The sequence below is a fragment of the Dysidea avara genome, chromosome 5, assembly GCF_963678975.1.
Source record: "Dysidea avara chromosome 5, odDysAvar1.4, whole genome shotgun sequence".
Classification (NCBI taxonomy): Eukaryota; Metazoa; Porifera; class Demospongiae; order Dictyoceratida; family Dysideidae; genus Dysidea; species Dysidea avara.
In genome coordinates this window covers 18,021,420-18,048,993 of record NC_089276.1, presented here as the reverse complement: position 1 = coordinate 18,048,993, position 27,574 = coordinate 18,021,420, and the positions used below count along the sequence as shown (strand labels likewise).

At 37.6% G+C, this 27,574-nt stretch overlaps 1 protein-coding gene across 1 annotated transcript in view; it reads left to right on the top strand.

Annotated features, from left to right (window-relative positions):
* The window catches only part of LOC136255904 (uncharacterized), a 145,964-nt gene that overhangs the window by 30,997 nt on the left and 87,393 nt on the right, over window positions 1-27,574 (top strand). The window contains exons 5-6 of the mRNA XM_066048805.1: window positions 1,019-2,278; window positions 17,158-17,478. Of these exons, the coding sequence (XP_065904877.1) occupies window positions 1,420-2,278; window positions 17,158-17,478 (1,180 nt within the window). The 5' untranslated portion in view covers window positions 1,019-1,419. The remainder of the gene's footprint in view (window positions 1-1,018; window positions 2,279-17,157; window positions 17,479-27,574) is intronic.

Here is a 27,574-nt window from a genome sequence, read left to right as displayed (position 1 = left end):
GCAAAGTTTCTGGTCTCTAATTGTATCTCGCCATTGTTCACGGTTTGTGACTACTGTGCACTCAATTGGAATGTGCGCACCTTTGCAAAATACACATGAGTGTTTCTTCACTGATTCTGGCTATCATGATTTGTAGGAAATCTTTGAGGCACCTGTGTGGAATAAAGCTGTAGGGTGTGAGTGGGCTTGGTTTGTTTGTATATCTAATTCAAGTATATGGATCTCCTGTTTAATAGCTTGTTGTAATGCTTCCAAATTCCACTCACCACTTCCATGTAGTTGTGCAATATTCTTCCACATCTTGGATGGAAGCTTGCTCCTGATTATGGTTACTAACAGGTCGCCATATGTTTCTACCATTTTCCCAAGTGAAGTTAGGCTTCTGATGTGGCCTTCCACAGTAGATGTATCATAAAATGCTTGAAGGCTACTGACCTTAGCCCCCCTTTAGACCCGCCTATGACGAAGCCTGCCCATAACCACAGAATATGGGGTGGGGAATTCCACTTCTCACTGAGCAAATGGACAAAATGTTTATAAGTGATGATATCTGCCTTTCCCATACATACAGATGTGGAAAATGCAAGTGGACTAATACAAGTTACATTGTAGCTAACTGTGCCACAGCAAAAAAAACAAAAAAAACAAAAAAACTAAACAAACTAGTATTTTAAAAATTGTTAATTTAAAATAGGGATCTATGCAATAAAAAGTAGTGAAACAAGAGATGAATGATGGTGTTACAGCATAGCTCAGTAGGAAAGTCCCTACTTTGGCACATTAGCTGTTAGTATTTTGTTTGTTGCCAAAGTAGGGACTTCCTACCGAGCTATGCTGTAACACTATTGTTCATCTCTTGTTTCACTACTTTTTATTGCATAGATCCCTACTTCATTTTTAAATCAACAATTTTTAAAATATTAGTAGAGTTATGATTATTACTAACATGCTGCAAATGATTATGATTTCTGATATGTTCTAATTGAAGTTTGTATGTTTAAATAATTATGTCTTATAGGCAACAATTACTACATTGGATTTTTTCAGAATAAAAATGGTGGTTCAATATCTCTCTATTTAACCAATACTGGATCACTAGATTTGTCTTATAACATAGAAGCTCCTGGAGTAGGGTATTACACTAGTGGAACTATTTCAGGTACAGGGTCAACAATTGTAAGTCTTTCTTCAAGTCTCATCACTGGTTCATACAATGATCAAAATAAGGGGATTTACCTTAAGACCAACAGTACTAATGTAGTTGTGATTGGTCAAAATGATGTATCTAGTAGTGGTGATACATTCCTTGCTTTACCCACAATAAAAGTGTGCTGCACTCAATACACTTATTATGGAATTTCAGTGTCTTCTGGTAGATATGATAATGTAGTACTGATAGTTGGTACAGAGGACAACACAATGATGAATTTAACAGTAACACAATCTGTTAATGTCAAGATTAATGATACTGTTAGTTCCCTGACCAGTGGCAGTCAATACTCCTTCATAGTGAATAGGTTACAAACAGTGTATATTGGATCATCAAGTGACTTGACTGGGACCAGAATTATGACAGACAAGTCAGTGTCTGTATTTAGTGGTCATGAGTGTGGATATGTACTATCATTTAGTTATAGCTATTGTGATCACTTAATAGAACAGATTCCACCTACCACATACTGGAGTAAAACATATTACATTGCACCACTGCAAGGTAGAAGTGCTTATACCATCAGAGTGTTAGCAGCATATAACTCAACTGAAGTCTTTATGGACTGTAACGATGCAGGGAATTCCTATACTATTGATGCAGGGAATAGTTTTACAGTAACTCATCAATACTATTGTGCAATCCACTCTAACAAAGAAATCTTAGTAGCTCAGTACAGTCCTGGTTATGGTTATGATGGTAGAACTGGTGATCCAATGATGATGCTTGTGCCAGCTACAGATCATTACAGTAATGAAATCAACCTATCCACAATATCATCAGGTTACAGTGACTATATCAACATTATAGTATTGAAGGAGTATTATCAGCCTAGTATGATGTATTGGATAAGAGGAGGAGTGAAGAGGTCATTACAGTCACAATCTTGGAACACAATAACATTCAACCAGGTCACTGAGGCATATTATACACAACTATCTGCATCAAATGGTCCAGTAACAATTGTACACACAACAGCCAATGCATTGATGTCAGCTGTAGTGTATGGATTTGCATACAGAGAAGCTTATGGTCATCCTGGAGGATTCAGTATTCAGAATTTTCGAGGTTAGAATTTTAAAAGTTAAAACATGGGAATTGCTGAAAACAGTAAAGAAACAAGAGTCAACAAGCCAGCATGTGAAGCACACAGAGATCTCTATTTGGACTCAATGGATATGGTAGAAACTAATGAAAAAACAGTAATTTCTACATAAATCAGGGGCAGATAAGTACTGAGAATGTTTCTGTATAAATGTTTATTTGAATCCAAATAGAGATCTCTGTGTGTTTAACATGCTGGCTTGTTTGACTCTTGTTTCTTTACTTTTTCCAGTGATCTCTATTCACCAGTGTTGGGCAAGTTACTTTGTAAAAGTAACTAGTTACATATTACATATTACTTGCAACTGAACTATTTATTTACAGTTACATATTACCCATAAAATAAAGTAATTATAATAATATTACATATTACATTACTTTGTGTCCACAGCCTTAAGCTGTCACGTGTGAAACTACCACCTTATCACGTGACATGATTACATTGTTGGACAATGTGCAAATCTTGGTTATAAGTAAGAAGCTGGTGAATAAGCTTCATTCAGTAGGCTTCGTTACTTCGTTGTGGCTAGGCGTTACTCAGAGGATAACTAACGAGATTAGTAACTTCGTTACTTGTAGCAATAACATTATGTAATATTAGACTCGTTACAGTAACTATATTACTTAGGTAACGAGTTACATTTGTAAGTAAAGTAGCTTGAGTTATATTACCCGTTTTTATAGCGTATTTCGTTATATTACTTAGTTACCACAAAAGTAATAATATTACGTAACGCGTTACTTATGTAGCGCGTTACTCCTAACACTGCTATTCACATGTTTTAATTTTTACAATTGTTTTTACACTAGTTTGTTTACTTTTTATAAATCCATTTATGGATAGCTAACATGATAATAAGAGGTGCTGGTGGTGTTAGTCATCATGTACAGTAGCTGTTAAGCAGTCAGCTAATATTATCTAATCAAAAACAGCCAAGCTGTAAAAAAAGGGGTCTGGCCCCCAAAAGGCCACGGTGAAAAAGATGTGAAATCCAAGTTGGTGGTAGGTAAATGGCAAATATTTTAATATCGACAATTCAGGTGAATTTGTACTGCCTCCTCCAAGTTTCACCAACAAATTCACTTAAATTGTCATTATTAAATTTTTTGCCATTTACCTACCATCACAGCCATTTCTTGTCTGCCACCTTGGATTTCACATCTTTTTTCACAACCCTTTTTTACAGCTTTGCTGCTTTGATTAGATATCACTTTTTTTGTGTTTGTATTCTCCATAGCAGGCCATAGGTAGGGTCCGCAATGCAAAAAATCAATATCCTCCAATCAACTACCTAACTATTGTCATGTGTTAGGCCAAGTGTAACTTGAATAACACAAGCGTGGCAGCCAAGTTTGTCACTTTCTTCTGGTAGAAAACGATACAAATGTCTTAAAATCACGTGATTTTTCGTTGCAGCAGTTCATAGGGTTCTTCGTATGCCACGATATTCGCTCTCAACATTATTCAAGTTATCTATCATCAACTCAAAGTATCGGTGGTTTGATTTTATTGGTAAGTTTCCGGTGGCAGCATGATCTGTGCAGCTTTTGGTCCCATGCATATTCTGTCTTGGTACCAAAATTACCATGATTAGAATTCTTTTAAATATTACAAACACACGAAAATGCAGTGTTATGAGTTACTGTTTCTGAAGTAAATGTTGGCATTTACAGCATATCACTACAATATAGTAAGGTGATAAGCATGTATAGCAGGCATTACAAGACTTGCTATGATCACTGGAACATAACTGTTGTACTCAGCCAATCTGTAAGAAAATTATGACAAGACTTACATGTGATCACTGGAAGATGACTGTTGTACTCAGCCAGTCTGTAAGAAAAATATGCTGCATGCAGTGTGCATCAAACATAAAACATATGTGAAGAGCATGCATGCCCTTATACAATTTACATCATATGAAAAGAGGCATTTTCAATCAATCAAGACTCACAGTAGTGAGTCGTACGGCAAAGGAAAGTAGGGTGCGCAACTACTGTGAATTATTTACACGAACAACTAACTCTAATAGAATGCACACCTAAAACCTACCTATAAAATTATTCTTTTGTAAAAAAAACCTTGCAATGCAACAAAAGCTTTGGTAGATTGTTATGTAAGCATATTACTAAGTAAGTAATCCCTGTTATATTTTAATAATGTCGCACAAAAGTTTGCTGAAAATGTCATATTCTTCTCCTTCTACTTCGCATACTCGTTAGCACAATTTGCCCATTTTTTGACACTTATATCTTAGATTGTGTTAGTTCCACAGCCTTGGATTTGCACAAGTTCTTTGGAGTTAAGTTTCTTCAGTACAAATCTTGGAACTCCACCTCTCTTGAATAGGTAATTTTCCCAAAGTTTGATTCATTCACTCTTACGCTTTGTGGGACAATCTTTGATATGTAATTAAACATATGCAAAGGATGTGTTCAAGTTTAGAATAGTGGTGGCTACAAGAGACAGCGATGAGTCCAGAGATGTTGCACATGGCCTTAACTTGTGTATGTCAGAGGTGAATGTGTAGTGGTTGTTGATTGGTGGTGGTGGCTATTTTATTTGAGTGGTGGTCAGAACCGACCACCACCACCACTGTGGGCATATCCATGCATATGGAGTAGTTTCACTCGATTTTGACCTGCCATTTTTCTGGGAAGTGGTGAGTTAATTTCCATGAGTACACTCATAACAAAATAATGTCACCTATGCTAGTTGCTGATTTATTTTGAGATCTTTTAGAACCCTATCTTAAATTTAAGACACATCTAACTACAGTAATGTTTATTTACAATCAATGAACTCAGTGAATTCAGTCGTTTATTTGCAGTCAACACTAGGTATATCAGTGTGGTGAACTCGGTGAACTTGCTATATTCTCGTAAGTGTTTGTTATTCAGTTGTTATTTAGTAATGGGTCTGAAGGAGCTAACGCAACCCACAATACAGCTTTGTTTGTGGATAGTCCAGTATGTTACAAATAATAAGTGTGGAGCACATTTTCACCTGCCGGGAAATAGCCTTTACTCAATCTGTTCACTGATGGTTTTAATGGTGCCCAGAAGCCATACCCTATTGAGATTGCAACACCGACCAGTACCTGCCTACTTATACCAAACTACATTCTTTGATTTTGCCACTTCATGTCCCAAGCAATGATGCAATACACACTATAACTGTTGAAGCTGTTGTGATAACCAAAGGTGGCTTGTATGAAACTATTAGCTTTCTGCATTATTTTTTTTGTCTTGATTGATATTACTCAGTGACAAAAATGTGTGATATCCTAAAACAAAAACAGCCTTGGGGCTGTAAAAAATGGGTGCTGCCAAGCAAAGTAGGATCAATCAAACAAACTTATTCAACATGACTGGTAAGAAAAAGGGCTGATATCAAGTTTTGGCCAAGCGAATGCAGTATTATCCATTCTCTTTGTATCTAGCTATAGCTATATAATAAAATTAGAGCAAATACACATGCAACTGTTATTAAATTGTCATTTGGCCTTTTTTTGTTGTAGTGTGTGATTTTATAAAGCGGCCAAATGATAATTTAATAACAGTTGCATGTGTATTTGCTCTAGTTTTATTATATAGCTATAGCTAGATACAAAGAGAATGGGTAATACTGCATTCACTTGGCCGCAACTTGATATCAGTCCTTGTGTTCTTACCAGTTGTTTTACAGATTGATCATGGTAGTATTCCAATCTACTTGGCCGCAACTTGATATCAGTCCTTGTTCTTACCAGTTGTGTTGAATAAGCTTGTTTGATTGATCCTACTTTGCTTGGCAGCACCATTTGTTTACAGCCCCAAGGCTGTTTTTGTTTTAGTATAGTTCACAAAGAAAACCTTTGATGAAAAAGACCACGCTGAACAACAATGCATGACCAACTCAGATCATACCTTGTAGCACACCAGCACCAATCAACTGACTGTCACATAGGGTGGTAGATTACAATAAGTTATAGGGAAGATTTGATCAAATACATTGGTATAGATATGTGCATACCATTTAGATATAGCTAGCCACAGAAAAGAACTTCTACACCTGGCCAGCATGCACTATAAGAGGATGCCATGATTGAGTTGGCCCAGCAAAATCATTAATGAAAATAGCATACCGTGGTGCCATCACTGAGCAGACTGGCTCATAAATCATTTGTCATAACAGAGGCCCATGTGGCTGAACTTATAAAAGGTAAGATAAATTTAATGATGTACATCTAAGAATGCATACCTTCAAAGACGATGTATGTACTAAACATTCATTGATGTTCTGGATTCAAAGCATCTTAAATAAACTGAAATTTCAACAACAGATTGACAGGTGGTATACCATGTAGCTTGCCATGTAGTGTAAAGAGTTGAACACCTGCACTGGCAGGAAAAGATTCACACGAGCTTATCAGAGAGGTACGGTCAGTTAGCAGCACTGTTCTACTATTTCTGCTCGCTATCCATGCAGTTAGAGACTAGCTCACAAAAAAATGGCAGTGTCACAAGGCAAATTTGCTTCATTACAACAACCTTTCATGATTGAAATACGTGTAAACTACTGAATTGTGGTGATAAGCATACCTCTGACTCAAGCCAGTAAAGAAATTGGACAGGTTCGGCACTGGTGGGCAGCCTAGTAAAACTGAATTCAGAAAGAATGGTTGACAGCACTCTTTATGCCACGTTGCAATGCAATGTTATAAAAACATCCCATTTCATTCAAGTAACAACGTTTCAGAGCAGTTCTCCATATTAACACCTTTCACAGTCGCCAAGGACAGTTGCTAACAAAGTAGTATCCAATGATTAACATCATTTGTTTAGAGAACATTAATTGGAGTATTATCTATAGCAGCAGGTACAGTGCATAATATTTTTGCTTATGCATGTCATTGTACTATATACATATACATGTCTTATGAACATTTCTAGTGATGTTATTAGTACAGAAGTAAAAAGAATCTAATCCAAAACAGCCAAGCTGTAAAAAAAGTGTGCAGCCCTCAAAAACGCTATGGTGAAAAAAGATGTGAAATCCAAGGTGGCGGCCAAGAAATGGCTGTGATGGTAGGTTAATGGTAAAAATTTTAATAACGACAATTCAGGTGAATTTTTGTGCCGCTTGGTCTTGGCACAAAATTCACCTGAATTGTCTTTATTAAAATTTTTACCATTAACCTACCATCACAGCCATTTCTTGGCCGCCACCTTGGATTTCACATCTTTTTTCACGATAACGTTTTTGAGGGCCGCACACTTTTTTTACAGCTTGGCTGTTTTGGATTAGATTTCATTTCTTTTTGTATTTGTATACCCTAAAGCCGGCCTATGGCATGCTTTGGGACTTTTTTAACCTATCTTTTTTTTTACCACAGGAAGAAGAAAAGATGAAGTAAATGTACTTTAAATATTTTATCAGTAAATGTACAAATTATATATATATATATATATAATACATGTGTTGATTACAGACATCTCCATGGTGGTTTCTTTGTAATGGAACACTCTACAAGGTGACTTCTTCTAGATGCTCTCTCTACAGGGTGAATTGTTTGTAGCTAAACTATCTACAAGGTAACTTCTTCTAGCTGATCTCTCTACAGGGTGATTTGTTTGCAGCTGAGCTCTTTACAGAATGGTTTCTTTGTAGCTGAACTCTCTACAAGGTAACTTCTTCTAACTGATCTTTCTACAGGACAATTTGTTTGTGGCAAAATTTTATACATGGTGATTTCTTTGCAGCTGAACTCTCTACATGGTGGTTTCTTTGTAGCTGAACTCTCTACAAGGTAACTTCTTCTAGCTGATCTCTCTACAGGGTGATTTGTTTGTAGCTGAACGATCTACAAGGTAACTTCTACTAGCTGATCTCTCTACAGGGTGGTTTGTTTGTAGCTGAATTCTGTACAGGTGATTGGTTTGCAGCTGAGCTCTTTACAGAATGGTTTCTTTGTAGCTGAACTCTCTAAAAGGTAACTTCTTCTAACTGATCTTTCTACAGGGCAATTTGTTTGTGGCTTAATTTTCTACAGGGTGATTTCTTTGCAGCTGAACTCTCTACATGGTGGTTTCTTTGTAGCTGAGCTATCTACAAGGTAATTTCTTCTAGCTGACCTCTCTACAGGGTGATTTGTTTGTAGCTGAATTCTGTACAGGTGATTTGTTTGCAGCTGAGCTCTTTAAAGAATGGTTTCTTTGTAGCTGAACTACAAGGTAACTTTTCTAGCTGATGTCTCTACAAGGTGACTAGTTTGTAGCTGAACTCTCTACATGGTGGTTTCTTTGTAACTGAACTTTCTACAAGGTGACTTCTTCTAGCTGATCTTTCTACAGGGTGATTTGTTTGTAGCTGAACTCTCTACAAGGTAACTTCTTCTAGCTGATCTCTCTACAGGGAGATTTGTTTGTAGCTGAACTCTCTACAGGTGATTTGTTTGAAGCTGAACTCTCTAAATGATGGTTTCTTTGTAGCTGAACTCTCTACAAGTTAACTTCTTCTAGCTGATCTCTCTACAGGGTGATTTGTTTGTAGCTGAACTATCTACAAGATAACTTCTTCTAGCTGATCTCTCTACATGGTGATTTGTTTGTAGCTGAATTCTGTATAGGTGATTTGTTTGCAGCTGAGCTCTTTAAATAATGGTTTCTTTGTAGCTGAACTCTCTACAAGGTAACTTCTTCTAGCTGATGTCTTTACAGGGTCACTAGTTTGTAGCTGAATTCTCTACATGGTGGTTTCTTTGTAACTGAACTCTCTACAAGGTAACTTTTTCTAGCTGATCTTTCTACAGGGTGATTTGTTTGTAGCTGAATTCTGTACAGGTAATTTGTTTGCAGCTGAGCTCTTTAAAGAATGGTTTCTTTGTAGCTGAACTCTCTACAAGGTAACTTCTTCTAGCTGATGTCTCTACAAGGTAACTAGTTTGTAGCTGAGCTCACTACATGGTGGTTTCTTTGTAACCGAACTCTCTACAAGGTAACTTCTTCTAGCTGATCTCTCTACAGGGAGATTTGTTTGTAGCTGAACTCTCTACATGATGGTTTCTTTGTAGCTGAACTTTCTGCAAGGTAACTTCTTCTATTGATCTCTCCACAGGGCGATTTGTTTGTAGCTGAACTCTCTACATGGTGGTTTCTTTGTAGCTGAACTGTACAAGGTGATTTCTTCTAGCTGAACTATCTCTTTCCATAGTTGCATGAACTCCCTACAAGGTAACTTCTTCTAGCTTATCTCTCTACAGGGTGACTTGTGTGTAGCTGATCTCTATTCCAGTTTCTTGTTTCTAGCTGATCTCTTAAATTTTCTTCAGGGTGACTGCTCTGTTAGGATGACTGCTCTGTTAGGATGACTGCTCTATTAGAGTATCTCGATCTCGCACTTGCTGCACCAAGTTGGATTTCGTGTTATTATTATTGTGATTATTATTGTGATTTTGCTGCTGAAAGACATGGATACAAACTGGGGGGTTGGTATAAAACTAAACTAGACTATAAAATACAGCAGCTGGTGTGCTGATTAGAGCTATCAGCACCCAATTATAAGTTAAGATTACAAGGGAGCAACTAGAAATTACAAGTAAACTAATTAATTAACAAAGGGGTAATTGGGGTGGAACTACACCTATGACAAGGACATACAACATGATAAGTATAGTAATTATTGTCATCAAAGTTTGAAGTGAACATGGCCCAGAAGATGTTGTTTAACTGTCTCTTTAGTGTTGCTATAGATAGATCTAGATTTAAAGGTGGCAGTACATTCCATAAACGTGGTAAACGGTTAAAATAAAAGTGGCGGGAGGTGCTATATTTCGTATAATTATGAACTAGCTTGGAATGGGTTGATGATCTTGTAGAACTGTTGCTGTTAAATGGACCCACTTGGAGATGTCAAAGTGTAAAGATGGATTCTTGATGAATTTAATAAAAAATAACAAGTCATTTAGTTCGTAAGTAAACATGAGGGGAAGCATCGACAACTTTAATAGTCTAGTTTTATAGGATGAAGTATAATCAATAAGAATGTACTTTGTGGCTCTCCGCTGAACCCTTTCCAAAAGCTGGATATCTTGAACAAGATTGGGTCGCCAGATTTGGGAGCAGTACATAAGTTGAGAATGCACCAAGGAGATGTATAATTGTTTCTTTGTCAAGGTACAGTTGGTTGTAAAACTACGACGGATTAAGCCTAGCTGTTTGTAGGCTCTGGACACAACCATATTACAATGAGCAGACCAGGAGAGGTCAATAGATATCATGATCCCAAGGTCATTAATCAGTTCTGTCGATTCAATATTGTTATTGTAGAGGAAGTACTGAGCTGTACTATTATTGTTGCACCAAAAGTGTAAAACAGCACATTTGGAGCAATTAAATGATAAATTACGCAACACGGACCAGTTGCTGGCTATGTTAAGGTCCGCTTGTATAATGTTGAAGTCTTCAACAATCTTAGCTGTATGTATACACTTGGTGTCGTCAGCAAATAAAAAGGGCAGTAATTCTTTTAATAGCGAAGGAAAATCATTGATGTAAAGAATGAACAAAAGAGGACCAAGGATGCTGCCTTGTGGTACTCCTGATAACACAGGTAGCACCTCTGAAATAGAATTGTTAATACGTACTCGTTGCTGTCTGTTGAGAAGATAAGCCTGAAACCAATTCCACAGGTCACCATGAATTCCCAGGGACCATAACCTGGTCAATAAGTCATTGTGGGGAACAGAGTCGAATACTTTTCTTATATCAAGATATATTACATCAATGGGAGTGGATAATTCATGGGCTTCAATTACAGAGTTGATAAAGAGGAGTAGTTGTTGTAATGATGACCTGCCTCTAACAAAACCAAATTGTAATGGTGAAACAAGCTTGATTACTTTGTCAACTATCTTGTTGTAGCTACACTAATCTTCCCAAAATTTTTGAAAGAATACAAAGCAGTGAAATTGGACGATAATTTTTGATGTCTGTCTTCGGACCTGACTTGTGTATGGGAACTATAAGATGAGTCTGCCACTCACTAGGAAGAGAGCATGAAGTGATGGACAAGTTAATTAAATGATGGACAATAGGAGTAATTGGATCAGCACACTGTTTCAGTACCTCAGGGCTCATGGCATCAATCCCAGCTGCTTTACTAGCATCCAAGGAAGACAGACATTCAAAAACTTCCTCAGGTTGGATATCAATTGAGGACATAGCAGGTATGTCAGAAGGGTTGTCTGCAGTCTGTGGTTGGTCCATAAAACTTTGGTAAAAACTGAGTGAAAGTATTTATTAAAACCATTGGCTATACCAAGATCATCATCACAAGAATCAGAGTCAAGCGACATGGCTGCTGGAATAGACCAATTGTTTTTAAGGCTTGAGATAAATTTATAAATTCTGTTGGAGTTTGATGAGGAATATTGTTCCACTAGAGAGGATTCATAGGCTTGCCTTGAAGATGTTATGAGCTGTTGTAGGTTTTCCTCAGCTGATTTCAGAGTAGATTTATTGTGTTCTGTTGGATTACGTTTAACCTTTTTACGTATTGTGTATAATTCGTTCAGATAGTGTTGTATTTCCGAAGTAAACCACTGGGGCCTATGGGGCGGACGTTGTTGTTTCTTTGGGATGTACTTGTCCATAGATTCATGTAATAGGTCCTTCAACCTTGCCCAAGCAATCTCAATGTTATCAGAATAGAAAATGGCATCAGCGTTATTGAATGCAATAAATTGATTTAGGCCCAACCAGTCTGCTTTATTCAAGTTGTATGTAAGTTGCTTTCCATTTCTAGAACTATGATGGTGAACAGAAGCACAAATAGAAAATGTTATTATAAAATGGTCAGATTGTAGTGGAAAATCAGTGAGAGGATGAACGACTAAATCATTGATCAACTCAGTATCACTGGTGATTACTAAATCCAAAATATTTCCATGAATATGTGTGGGCACAGTAACATGCTGGAACAAGTTGTGATCAATTATAAGATCACAGAGGCGGTCAGAACTGTCAGCAGTAGAGGCAAACGTTTGCCAGTCTATATCTTGAGTATTAAAATCACCAAGTAAAATGACATCCCCTGAGCAACTTAATGTTGTGATATAGGAGTAAAAGTCTTGAACATGATCAGTTTTATAATTGGGTGGCAAATAGACAGCACAGATAATTAAGTTATGATGGGAGTGAATTGAAATTGTTACTATTTCTAGATTGTCTGGAGAAGCAAGTTCAGTGGTTTTAAAGGTAGATTTCACTGCTAGCATGACACCCCCACCTTTGGAACAACGGTCTTTCCTGTATATGGTATAGCCAGTGGGGAGAATCTCTTTGTTGTAAATGTAATCATGAAGCCAAGTTTCAGATATTACAATAAGACTAAAGTCTTACGTATATATAAAAGGTTGAAAATTTCTCAGTTTGTTAACAATACTACGTGAGTTCCACAAACAAGCAGTTAATTTCAAATGCTTGCTAATTTGATTTACAGGCAACAAGGGAGTAGTACCTCTGAGGGTGCTACCCAGACTGGTCATTTGACACAGAAGCAGCTGAGCTAGCAACAGAAGAAGTGCCAAGAGATGAGTGAGTAGTATCCATATCTTGAGCTCGGACTGATACTATTTGACCTTTACGTATCACTATGTTCCGCTCACCAGCATCTCTGCGAATATGTAGTTCAGCTCTTAGATTCTTCTGTTGTTGTCTTTCTTGAGGAGAAAGATCAGGGGTGATGAAAACCGTACGTAGTTGATCACTTTTGCATTGGCGAAGGTTTTTGGCTTTAGAAAGTAGTTGTCTCTTAACCTGAGAGTTGCACACCTCTACCTTAAGTAGGCGTGATCTTGACTCGACTGGACGACCCAGACAGATGGCATTGACTACTTCCAGGTGCTCAATTCCTAATTCTTTGGCGAGAGTGTAGATAAATTTGAGATCATCTTCTCTTCTTGTGGACACTTCAGAGTGAGTGGATTCTGGGACTTTATGAAAGATGAGATTAAGCTTGCATTGTTCGCGTTGCCTGTATTCGTCAACTGCCCTGAGAGCCAACACATCTGGAGCTGTGACATGACTAGTAACATTGATGGCCTGTGGAGAGTCAACAACACTACAGGATTTCGTTATCTTACTTAAACTGTTTGTCAAACTGGTTAATTGAGACTCCAAGGCTTTCAGACGGGACTCTATCTCACATTGTTGGCCTTGTGGGTTCACTTGCAGGGATGTGGCATCCTTAGGACGCCGCAAAATTGTGGGCTCACATTTTGCACAAAACCAGTGCAGTGATTTAAATTCATGTAAAACAGCAAACATTTTATCACAAACGTTTTGGCATGCACAGCAATACCACTGCTCACAACATTCACATTCCAACAATTGTTCAACAGACTTACTGCATTGTGAGCAAGTGCAATTATCCTCCGCATCATCGTCTGCCCTTGTAACAGTTAGCTGCTTGACAGTGGCTTCACTGGCGTCATAGGGGTTAGGCTGCTTCTTCTTGCGCCTATTTTTAGGCATTATTCTTTGTAGTGCACACCAGACCACCGCAAAAGTGTAGAAACACAGACACTGCTGTAGCTAACACTTGAGTTGTCACTTGCCTGGAGTGATACTTTCCACGGGTATCACAAAAACGGTAATAGAGAATGAAGCGGAAAGGGTAAATCAACAAGAGAATAGTGAATCTCCAATCACGGCGCGCGTTAAATAATGTATAACTCCGTGGCTTTAAGTCTGATTCTTCTACACCATTGATGAGCCTTTCTAAGATGATTACTCCATCTGTACAACGATTTTCAAAGCTTTACCCCAAGCGGTTTATCTGGTAGGCATGGCAAGCAGTCGTTTTTTTTTTAATTAGCTAATCTCGATTGCGTAATTGTTACACACTGTTGGTTTTTTCGTTGTATCTTCCTGTTTTTTAGCTCGATTTCTATCAAACCACAAAAGGTTTGAGGTTCAATAGTTCACCTATTCACCCACCGATTTTCAGCTTCTTCCCATACGCGGTTTACCCTGTAGGCGTGACAACATATTGGTGTTATTTTTCGTGGATAATTGCTCATAACTCTTTGCCTGTTTATCGTATTCCAGCCAAAGTTGGTACCGAGATGCGCCTTTATCAGTGTTGGGAGTAACGCGTTACGTAATATTATTACTTTTGTGGTAACTAAGTAATATAACGAAATACGCTATAAAAACAGGTAATATAACTCAAGCTACTTTACTTACATATGTAATGTGTTACCTAAGTAATATAGTTACTGTAACGAGTCTAATATTACGTAATGTTATTGCTACAAGTAACGAAGTTACTAATCTCGTTAGTTATCCTCTGAGTAACGCCTAGCCACAAAGAAGTAACGAAGCCTACTTAATGAAGCTTATTCACCAGCTTCTTACTTATAACCAAGATTTGCACATTGCCCAACAACACAATCATGTCACGTGATAAAGTGGTAGTTTCACACGTGACAGCTTAAGGCTGTGGATACAATGTAATATAATATGTAATATTATTACAGTTACTTTATTTTATGAGTAATATGTAACTGTAACTAAATAGTTCAGTTGCAAGTAATATGTAATATGTAACTAGTTACTTTTACAAAGTAACTTGCCCAACACTGGCCTTTATATCCCCCTTCTGTGTGCCAAATTTCAAGGCAATCGGATGTGGCGTTCGCGTTTTATAGCAGTTTTTGTAAGTGTGCGACAAGAAAAAGAAAATAATAAGAAAAAAAACCGAAGAAACTGAGCCACTTTTTGAAGTCACATATCTCGGGAACACGTGAAGCGATTTCGCTCAAATTTGGAATGTGGAGTGCTGCAGTTGGAGGGCATGTCCACAGCAAAAATCGTCTTGTTTCATCAAGGAAGCACAGAGCTACGGAGTTGCGAAAATTGCGTTTTCTTTCTTCCTGTCAATATACTCACGGATGTTACGCGCCAACTTCTTGGGCCGCACGACACACTACCATGTGTCTTGATATTAGATTCCTGTTTTAAAAGTAAGGCTTGAGGCTTGTGGTTTTGTAAGTACTGAAGAATTTTTGTAGCTATACTTTTTAGTACTGATTGGTGTCTTACTATTATGTTAGTTAGCAATGATTTGCTAGCTTCATAAATCAGAACGCGTACCGACTATAGTTGTATACCGTACGCATACCGACTATAGTTGTATGAAGGAAAGTTTCAGAGTGAGTTTGAGGAAAGCTATATGGTTTGGAGTTCGCCAACCCTAGCTTGCCTCCTGAAACTTCCCTTCATGCAAACAGTGAGAGATATAATATTGTGCTTAACAGACGAACCTCACAATTAGTGTTAGAGTTTAGTTAGTTTCTTCTTTACCCTGTAGGTTCTATAGCTTCTACTATGTAGCTTACTTCTTGCCTCATATTTATAAGATAGAAACTATGTGGACAGCTGGCAGTGGCAAAGCATAGTGGTTACCATTCTGAACTTACACCATAGAGTCTTGGGTTCAATTTGCGAGACTTATGCAGTTTCTTTTTTGTTTGTTTCAGTACCTTTTTGTTGTTTGACATGACTGCCAGAACAATAGCAGCAGTATTTTCTTTTTTTCACGTACCTTAAAAAAATCAGTATAGCTAAAACACAAATGCACAATTCTATTGCTGTGAAATTTGGCATACATAAGGACCCATTGAAGTGGATTGACACACTAAAAGTGAGGTCTGAATTTGCTAAATATTCATGGAGTTATGGAGATTTTTTTTCGTTTAATTAATTATAATTAAACATTAATATTTTTTACACCTTCAGGGAATAGCTTGAAAATTGCTGTGTGTATAAGTTAACCACCATACATACTTCAAACCTTTTGTGATTTAAAAGAAATTGCAGTGAGAGCTACAGAGTTACAAATAGAAAATCAGCATTATGTAAAATTGCTGTGGTCAAAGTACTGTAATAGAACAGTCACCAATAAGCGAAAGTGCACAAAAACATTAAAGTGTACAAAACTCTAACCAGGGACCTTCATACCTGACTCTTTAACCCTCATCCATTGAACCGATATTGTCAGCTGTTCAGCTCCCTTAGTTTCCTTATAATGAATATTCTAGTTTAAATGTATACATGATACATAATTTAATAGATCTACCAATGGAAAATCTAGATTGTTTTAGAACATCCCATATGTGGTAGAAGTGCTCGAAAAATGTGCATTCTATTAGGGTATTATGAAAATAATGAACAAAATGGCATATTACAGTTACCATATTTACTTGATTAAATGCCGCACCTTTAATAATCGCCACACTTGAGTGGTCCCACAACAATTGTGAAAATAATGACTTAAACATTGTTCACGGGTATTGAGTGGTGGTTGAGTTTGAATAGTCGCGTCATTGATTGTTGGAACTAAGATAATAAACGCCGCGGCATTTAATCAAACAAATACGGTATTCAAAAGAATACTTTTATTGGTTCCTTTTGACTTCATATTATCCAGTAGACCTATATTTCATCTAAATAACTTCTAAGGCTTCTTTTGTGGTTGGGGGAGCTTTCTAAGGTGATGTTTAGGTGTGTGTTCTATTAGGATTTTGACAAAAAAACATAGGCGATCTCTATTATGAACCACTACCGTGGTCCATGATAACTTGATCTTGTATGAAGCACTTGTTTAATTTGAAGATGGAGAAGGGTGAGGTTATCTACAATCTTATGTTGCAGTCAAACAATTGCAGAGACTTAGTCAATTGTAGAAGAAAAGTATATTATCAAATGAACAAAATATAAACTTCTATCCTTGGTATGGTAGCTACATATCTATGCAGTTAAATTTGTTACTTGTTTGTATTTTGATTTGTACACAGGGGAGGATGCCACAACTCCAAACTGCATTATTATTCCACTGAGCCCTCCCATTCTTCCTGCTGATGGTGGAATAAACAATGGCACATCAAATGTGATGATCAATTGTAAATGTTTTAATATTCACTATCAACAAATCAGATGGTATTCTCCAGATAAGAAAGAAGTTCCTTTTAATTATACAGAGACAGAAGATTTACCCTATGTCATAAATGCAACTTTGATTATTCCCATATTCAATGACTCATATCAAGGAACCTACTATTGTGGAGTTAGAAATGACTCAATGTTTGGTGCTAATATTAGTCTTACACTTTGGTCTGGTATGTGTGTGTGTGTGTTTGTGTGTGTGTGTTTGTGTGTGTTTGTGTGTGTGTGTGTGTGTGTGTGTGTGTGTGTGTGTGTGTGTGTGTGTGTGTGTGTGTGTGTGTGTGTGTGTGAGTGTGTGTGTGTGAGTGTGTGTGTGTGTGTACCATACTCATACCTTGTGGTGAAGATCAAAGTACCATTTGCTGTGGCATACAACTGATACATATGGTAAACTGTGATATATGTGACCTGATCTGAAAAAACCTGACATGATTATACATTTTTAAATTCTTTATTTTAAAATCTTGATTGTTTTTTTGCTTGATATGCTGAGAACTTTTAGAGTTACAGTACTACAAATTAGTGACAACAGAATGATCATTTCGTACAGTAACTCTTAGGAACTCAAGACATACGTTACTGTGTCGTGCAGCCCAAGAAGCTGGCATGCCACACCGTGAGTATATTAACAGGAAGAAAGAAAACACGATTTTCACACCTATGTAGCTCTGTGATCCTTTATACGATTGGAACCAAATTTGCTACAGAGGTGCCGGCCAGGTAGAGAAGTCTACATACCAGATTTGAAGAAAATCACCCAAGACATTTCCGAGATACAAGCGTCCAAAGTTTAGTTTTTTTTTCTTATGTTTTTCTTCTACTTCTTTTTGCACACTTCGCAAAATCCGCCATAAAACACGAATGCGTGCTCCAATCAGGCTGAAATTTGACACACTTAAAGAGCTCATTACAGCAGATCTCAGTACCAAGTTTGGTAGGAATCCGATGAATATTCACAGAGTTATGACTGATTATTCGCGTAAAATAAGGTCGAAGGTCTGTCAAGCCCACAGGATAAACCTCTTGAAGGAATGAGATGAAAATTGCTATGTAGATGGAGTAGCTAACGTAGGAGTGCCTTTATGTGGTTTGAAAGGAACTGAGATAAAGGCCATCGAGATATGACACAAAACCCTACCTGTGTCTGAATTATGCGATCAACTTTTATGAATAAAAAAACTATTAGTTTTCATGCTTACCAGGCAAACCACTTAGAGCAATGAGCTGAAAATTGGTGTGTAGCTGGAATAATCATCATAGAATGTCCGTGCAGTAGCACAGAAGAATCAGATTACAAACCACTGAATTGTGATTCGAAAGCCAACTACGTGTAGCAAATGCAAGATCGAGATACTCTAATACAACAGTTACCCAAATAGAGCATTCAGCTACGTTTATAACTTACTCCATTATAGAATTCTATTACATTGCAAGTTATTCTGTAGGGAGTTCAGCTACAACCATTTAATCTTATTGACAATTCAGCTAAAAGCAAGTCACCCTGTAGAGAGTACAGCTACAAATATATCGCTGTAGAGATTCAGAATATTACAAGTCACACTGAAGAGAGTTCAGCTATCAACACATGTAGAGAATTCAGCTATAAACACGTATAGAGAGTTCAGCTACAACAAGTCGCTCTGTAGAGAATTTAGCTACAAACAAGTCACCGTGTAGAGAGTTCAGCTACAAAGAACTACCCAGTAGAGAGCTCATCTATATAAGTTAGCTACTCTATAGATATCAGCTACAAACCAGTTACTTTATACAATGTTCAGCTACAAGTAAGTCACTCTGTAGAGAGTTCAGCTACAAACAAGTCACTCTGTAGCATAAACAAGTCACCATGTAGAGAGTTCAGCATCCAATCAATAAACCACCCTGTAAAGAGTTCAACTATACAAATAAAAGTTAAAATTATCTCTATAGAGAGGTCAGCTAGAAACAAGAGAGAGCCCAGCTACAAACTTAACAGATCACACTATAGAGAGTTCGGCTAGAAACAAGTCACCCTGTAGAGAGTTCACCTACGTAGAAACAAGTCGCCCTGTAGAGAGATCAGCTAAAAGAAGTCACCTTGTAGAGAGTTCAGCTACAAAGAAACTACCATGTAGAGAGTTCAGCTGCAAACATATCATGCTGCAGAGAGTTCAGCTACAAACAGATCACCCTGTAGAGAGTTCAGCTAGAAAATGTCATCCTGTAGAGAGTTCAGCTACAGACAAATATCACCCTTTAGAGAGATCAGATCAGCTAGAAGAAGTCACCTTGTAGAGAGTTCCGCTACAAAGAAACTATCATGTAGAGAGTTCAGCTGCAAACATATCACCCTGTAGAGAGTTCAGCTATGAACAGATCACCCTGTAGAAAGTTCAGCAAGAAATAAGTCATCCTGTAGATAGTTCAGCTACAAATACATCACCCTGTAGAGAGATAAGCTAGAAGAAGTCACCGTGTAGAGAGTTCAGGTACAAAGAAATCACCATGTAGAGAGTTCAGCTGCAAATAAATCACCCTGTAGAGAGTTCAGCTACACATATCACCCTGCAGAGAGTTCAGTTAGAACAAGTCATCCTGTAGAGAGATCAGCTAGAAGGATCACTTTGTAGAGAGTTCAGCTACAAACATGTCACCCTGCAGATAGTTCAGCTAGAAACAAGTCACCCTGTAGAGACATCAGCTAGAAGAAGTTACCTTTAGAGAGTTTAGCTACAAAGAAATCACCCTGTAGAGAGTTGAGCTGCAAACCTGTAGAGATTTCAGCTACAAACAAATCACCCTGTAGAGAGTACAACTACGAACAGATCATCCCAGAGAATTCAGCTAGAAACAATTCACCCATAGAGAGATCAGCTAAAAACAAGTTACGCTGTAGAGAGATCAGCTAGAAGAAATTACCTTGTAGAGAGTTCAGCTACAAAGAAACCACCCTGTAGAGAGTTCAGCTACATTTCAAGTCACCCAGCAGAGAAATTTGTAGGAAATAATTTGCATGTAATAAATATATGTAATTTGTATAATATTACTGATAAAATCAAAAAGAGTTAAAGTATTAAAAATCTGCTTTAATTTTTGGTTATGATTATGATTAAATCTTTTTCTTCTTTCTGTGGTAAATAAAAAAGATAGGTTAAAAGAGCCCCAAAGCCAGCCTATGTGTATAAATACAAAAATAAGTGATATCTAATCCACAATAGCCAAGCTGTAAAAAAAGAGTGCAGCCCCCAAAAAAGCTATGGTAAAAAAAGATGTGAAATCCAAGGTGGCGGCCAAGAAATGGCTGTGATTGTAGGTTAATGGTAAAAATTTTAATAACGACAATTCAGGTGAACTTGGTGCCGCTTGGTCTTGGCACAAATTCACCTGAATTGTCGTTATTAAAATTTTTACCATTAACCTACCATCACAGTCATTTCTTGGCTGCCACCTTTGATTTCACATCTTTTCCACCAAAGCTTTTTTGGGGGCCCCACTCTTTTTTTACAGCTTGGCTGTTTTGGATTAGATATAAATTACAGGCACATCAATAAACCTAATTGCAACTGCAGTGACATACAAAGTTGAAACTTGTACCATTGTATTTACAATAAACATACGAATCCATTGCTTAATAAATGTTTCTCTGTATCCCCTGTCTTTGCCACAGATAAAGTTGAAACCAGTGAAGAAAGATCAGTCTTCCCGACATAATGTAAACAAACACTTCAATGTTTCCTTTAGTGTACTACCATAAAACAATGATAGTTAAACTACAGTACCACTCAAATCTAACTTCACAGTATGCATGTGTTGCGTGTGCCTCCACACGCGTGAACACAACTCATACATGCAGTTTGGTTTTGTGTACACACGACTGTACACGTGAAGGCAACACTGCCACATGGCAGCACCACCACACAAATGATGTGTGCAGTCTGTATAGTTTACTTTACAAACATGACTCTGAGCAACTTACAGTAGGTATAGTACACATGTAGCAGGAGAACACAAGCCATGGCTCATAAGTAGCTTGTAGCTGTATTGTTAAATTACACATAAATGCTAGCATGGATATTGTTGTACCACAGGTAACAGCCGTTGCTCATATAGTAATTCACATATGCTGTGGCACGTGTACAGCCATTACAATACAGAATACAGTGAAACATGTGTGTTAAGGACACCTCGTGATCAACCAAAGTGTCCTGATTATTAAGGTGTCCTTATTTTCACATGCTAAAACATACTTTGGGACCATTACTAAGTGTTCAGATTGCTGAGGCTAAGTTACGAGGATTAATGGAACCGCTTTTCAGTGTTACAGCTGTACAGTGGAACTTGTTAATCAGGACACTTGAAAATGAGGACACCTCAGAGTTTCTCAGTTCTTGTGATGACTGCCAACTCACCTTAAGGAGTATATACCAGTATTAGGATATCCAAGTGCAAACTGAATAGAGTCTATGTACAGCAGTGTTTGTAAAAATGTTAGAGTAATTAAAATTAGCATATTACGTGACAACCATGCTTACCACTTGCTGACAACACTTTTAGCAATGATGAAGATTGCATAGCACTTGAGTGCAACGTGTTCTAGTGTGAAATGATATAATTGTAGCTACAGTTAAAGTACAGAGATGATTGTATTTTGCAAAATCCGGATTATTACTTCCACAGCTCCATTGAGATGATTGTACCAGTGGATTACCCTACAGTATAAAAACATGCATAGCTAAGGCCATGAAAAGTTAATTATATGTTTCGGGTTCCCTTCCTGGTCATTTTTTGCTGAATGAATTACACCATCACCATACAATAATTTATGTTGTTTATAGCTGTTTAAGTTTTTTTGTCTTGTAAGCACGCTTTTCTTTCTTATAAGGCTTTATACATTAACTTTGTTTTTCTCTATAATTCTATGTACTGCTATGTCAAATGTAGTATAAAGTTGCAAAAAAAAGAAGCCTTGTCACCTGGTCAATTTTGGGGAATTGATCTGACCAGAAACTTACAATTAACTTTGCTTGGCCTAATGTAAGAAATGGTTTAACTAACCACACTTATAAATTGGTCATTGGACAATCCATCACTGCTGTGCCAGCCTACGTGCATGTAGCTACATGCGGGTTGCTATCTTACACACACACAGAGACGTGTACACATGGGTTGCAGCCTAGCAGCTGCATGTATTTTTACTCACACGCATGGATTTTAAAAGCGCACATGTGTCATGTTTGCTACTATGTGTTGTTACATTACGTGTGTGTGAAGTTAGATTTGAGTGGTGAATAGGTGGATAAGATGATATCCAAACTTTGTTGTTAGTATGTGTCTTCACTGAAGGTTCTTAATTTTATGGATTTTAGAATACGTATGTATTGTACCCATTGCAATATGTGTAGAATTTTCACATTTGAATTGGGATCATCGAAATGAAACAAGTCAGTGTACTAGTTCAAAAAAAAAAAACTATTCTAATGTACTAGTACACTACTAGTACTAGTACTAGTACACTACTAGTACTAGTACTAGTACACTGTAGTCAAACTGTACTAGTGTACTAGTAAACTGTACTGTATAAACTGTACTAGTGCGCATTTAATTCCTACTTCAGTTATATACTGAAGTAAGTATTAAATGTCCACTAGTATAGCTGCAAGTGTAGATGACCTCACTTGTTTTATTGCTTTTTATTTTAACATTTCTAATTTTCCTTACACTTGTTTGTTTACTTTTTTATAATATAGATTTATTACAACTGGTGAACCAATGCAACCGCATCAAAGGAAAGAATGGCACTGGCCAGACACATTATAAAAATTAATTGAGTGACTGTACGCACGCCCCGACTATCAATGACTGGAAAGGATTGTGGTTCATTTTCCCACTCATTATATAGTGTTACAAACACAGAACAGAACAAGAAGCATTTCTGCAATCAATCCAAACACTACAGAAATTGTGAAACATATATATGCAAAGTTTGCATCTATGTGTTTGTATGCACGATACTACAATTGTCATCATAGTCACATGCAGCTATGCTGTAGTAAAGTTACCTGCATTCTTGCATCATTTTAGAATGCTTGCAGGATGGCATAGGACAGCCTCATGTTCTTTGAAAATAACATCACCATGCATGCCATATTACAAAAATGGTGTTGATATTTAGTGCTTGGTTCCCTTTGGTTTAAGATCATTAATATGGAGATAATCCTGCAAGTTGGGTAGGTACCAATGTTAGCATATATTTATATCTAATCAAAAACAGCCAAGTTGTAAAAAAGGTGCGACAATTCATGTGAATTTGTGTTTTGGCACCAAATCCACCTGAATTGTCGTTATTAAAATTTTTAACATTAACCTACCATCACAGCCATTTCTTGGCCACCACCTTGGATTTCACATCCTTTTTCACCATGGCCTTTTTAGGGGTCGCACTTTTTTTTACAGCTTGGCTGTTTTTGATTAGATATCACTTCTTTTTGTATATGTATACCCCAAAGCCAGCCATAGGCCAGCTTTGGGGTATACAAATACAAAAAGAAGTCATTTTTCTGCTTTAACCTATCCTTTTTCTATACCACAGGAAGAATAAAAAGACAAAGCAGATTTCAGGGGCGGATCCAGGAGTTGGCAAGGGGAGGGGCACAAACAGGCCCAGTTGTAGATGGTTGGGGAGAGCCAGATTCTCTTGTTAGTTGCTGTATTTTTGAAGCAGCAAATAATTACCTCTTAGTAGTGTCTTACTGCTGATTTTGCCATTTTGATCTTTTCAGGTGGTTGTGAAGTCTTAAAAGCTGTTTAAAGGCTCTGAATGTCTTAAACAACAGCAACACAATAATTATTTTTAGTGGTGCTTAGTATGCATGAAGGTGCTGGGTGACAATTTCAGAGCTATTTTGGCTTTGGTTTGCTTTGGTTTCAAGTGGATTTGTAATAAATGCTATTAAAATGTACATATTTTCATGAGTTTTAACTGATCTTGGACTGACATAAAGTTTAGTAGCTAGCTATTTTAATCAGAAGTATGGCTGGCTCCACCACAAGGTGAGGGGAGGTGCCAAATGTCCCATCCTGGATCTGCCATTGGATTTTTAATACTTCAACTGTTTTTGGTTTTATCAGTAATTATACAAATTATATACATATATTTATTACATGTCTAATATTCCCTATTGGATAACTTGACAAGTTGTTCACAGCTGATCTCTCTACTAAGGGACTTATCATGAAATGTAGCTGAACTCTCTACAGGTTGCTTTGTTTGTAGCTGAACTCTCTACAGGGTGATTTGTTTGCAGCTGAACTCTCTACAGGGTGATTTGTTTCTAGCTGACCTCTCTATAGGGTAACTTGTTTCTAGTTGAACTCTCTATAGAGTGGGTTCTTTGTATATAGCTGAACTCTCTACAAGGTGACTTCTTCTAGCTGATCTCTCTATAGGGTGACCTGATCTCTCTGTAGGGTGACTTTTATCTAGCTGAATACTCTACAGGTTGATTTCTTTGTAGCTGAACTCTCTACAGGGTGATTTATTTGCAGTTGAACTCTGTGCAGGGTGATTGTTTGTAGCTAAACTATCTACAGGATGGTTTCTTTGTCACTGAACTCTCTACAAGGTGACTTGTTTCTAGCTGATCTCTCTATAGGGTGACTTGTATCTAGCTGAACTATCTACAGGATGATCCGTTTGTAACTGAAATCTCTTGTTTCTAGCTGATCTCTCTATAAGGTAACTTGTTTCTAGCTGAACTCTCTACAGAGTGGATTCTTTGTAGCTGAACTCTGACTTCTTCTAGCTGATCTCTCTATAGGGTGACCTGATCTCTCTGTAGGGCGACTTTTATCTAGCTGAACACTCTACAGGGTGATTTGTTTGTAGCTATTTGCAGCTGAATTCTATGCAGGGTGATTTGTTTGTAGTTGAAGTCTCTACAGGATGGTTTCTTTGTACAGTAGCTGAACTCTCTACAAAGTGACTTGCTTTTAGCTGATCTCTCTAGACGGTGACTTCTTCTAGCTGATCTCTCTACAGGGTGACTTGTATAGCTGAACTCTCTACAGGGTGATCTGTTCATAGCTGAAGTCTCTACTTGGTGATTTGTTCGTAGCTGAACTCTCTACAGGATGGTTTCGTTGTAGCTGGTCTCTACAAGGTGACTTGTTTCTAGCTGATCTTTCTACAAGGTGACTTTTCCTACTACAGGGTGACTTGTATCTAAAGCTGAACTATCTACAGGATGATCTGTTTGTAGCTGAAATATCTACAGGGTGATTTGTTTGTAGCTGAATTCTCTACAGGAGGACTTGTTTCTAGGTGATCTCTCTATAGGGTAACTTGTTTCTAGCTGAAATCTCTACAGAGTGGGTTCTTTGTTGCTGAACTCTCTACAAGGTGACTTCTTCTAGCTGACCTCTTGACTATAGGGTGACCTGATCTCTCTGCAGAGTGACTTTTATCTTGCTGAACTCTCTACAGGGTGATTTGTTTGTATGAAAACTATCTACAGGGTGATTTTTTATACCTGAACTTTCTACAGGGTGATTTGTTTGTAGCTGAACTCTCTACAGGGTGATCTGATCTCTCTACAAGGGGTGATTTGTTTTTAACTGATATCTCTATGAGTAAATTTGTTTTGTAAGTGAACTCTCTACAAGGTGATTTGTTTGTAGCTGATTTCTCTGCATGGTAATTTTTTTTAGCGTAAATCTCTGCAAGGTGATTTGTTTGTAGCTGAACTCTCTACAGGGTGATGTGTTTCTAGCTGATCTCTCCACAGGGTGATTTTTTGTAGCTGAACTCTCTACACAGTGATTTGTTTGTTGCTAATCTCTCTACAGAGTGATTTTGTTGTAGCTGATCTCTCTACAGTGGGTGATTTGTTTGTAACTGAAATCTCTACAGGTTGATTTGTTTGTAGCTGAAGTCTGTACAAGGTGTTTGTTTGTAGCTGATCTCTCTACAGGGTAATTTATTTGTAGCTGAACTCACTAGGTGATTTGTTTGTAGCTGATCTCTCTACAGGGTGATTTGTTTGTAGCTGAACTCTGTACAGGATGATTTGCTTGTAACTGAATTCCCTATTATGTGTCTAGTTTCTAGCTGATCTCTCTACTGGGTGATTTGTTTGTAGCTGAACTCTCTACAGGGAGATTTGTTTCTAGCTGATCTCTCTACAGGATGGTTTCTTTATCACTGAGCTCTCTACAAGGTGACTTGTTTCTAGCTGATCTCTCTACAGGGTGATTTGTTTCTAGCTGATCTCTCTACAGGATGGTTTCTTTGTCACTGAACTCTCTACAAGGTGACTTGTTACTAGCTGATCTCTCTACGAGATGACTTCCTCTAGCTGATCTCTCTACAGGGTGATTTGTTTGTAGCTGAACTCTCTACAGGGTAATTTATTTGCAGCTGAACTCTATGTAGGGGATTTGTTTGTAGCTGAACTCTCTACAGGATGGTTTCTTTGTAGCTGAACTCTCTACAAGGTGACTTGCTTCTAGCTGATCTCTCTAGACGGTGACTTCTTCTAGCTGATCTTGTATAGCTGAACTCTCTACAGCATGATTTGTTTGTAGCTGATCAAATCTCTTGTTTCAAACTGATCTCACCATAGGGTAACTTGTTTGTAGTTGAACTCTCTACAGGATGGTTTCTTTGTAGTTGAACTCTCTACAGAGCGATATTTTTGTAGCTGAACTCTATATAGAGTGATTTGTTTGTACCTGAACTTTCTACAGGGTGATTTGTTATAGCTGAATGTTCTGCAGGGTGATTTGTTTGTAGTTGATCTCTCTACAGGGTTTCTTTGCAGCTGAGATCTCTACAGGGTGGTTACTTCTAACTGAACTATCTCTTGTTTCCAGCTGATCTCTCTACAGAGCAACTTGTTTGTATAGCTGAACTCTTTTACAGGGTGACTTGTTTGTAGCAAAATTCTCTACAGAGTGACTTACTTGTAGCTGAACATTGTATAAACTATAAAGTGACTTGTCTGTAGCTGAAATCTCTACAGGGTTACTTGTTTGCAGCTGATCTCTATAGGGTAACTTGTTTGTACAGGTGAACTCTCTACAGGGTAGTTTCTTTGTAGCTGAACTCTCTCCACAGTGATTTGTTTGTAGCTGAATTCTCTAGAGAGTGTAGCCGAACTCTCTACAGGGTGCATGACTTGTTTATAGCTGAACTCTCTTCAGTGTGACTTGTAATGTTCTGATTCTTGTGAATCACTACAGCGATATATTTGTAGCTGAACTCTCTATTGGGTGACTTGCTTCTTGCTGAAC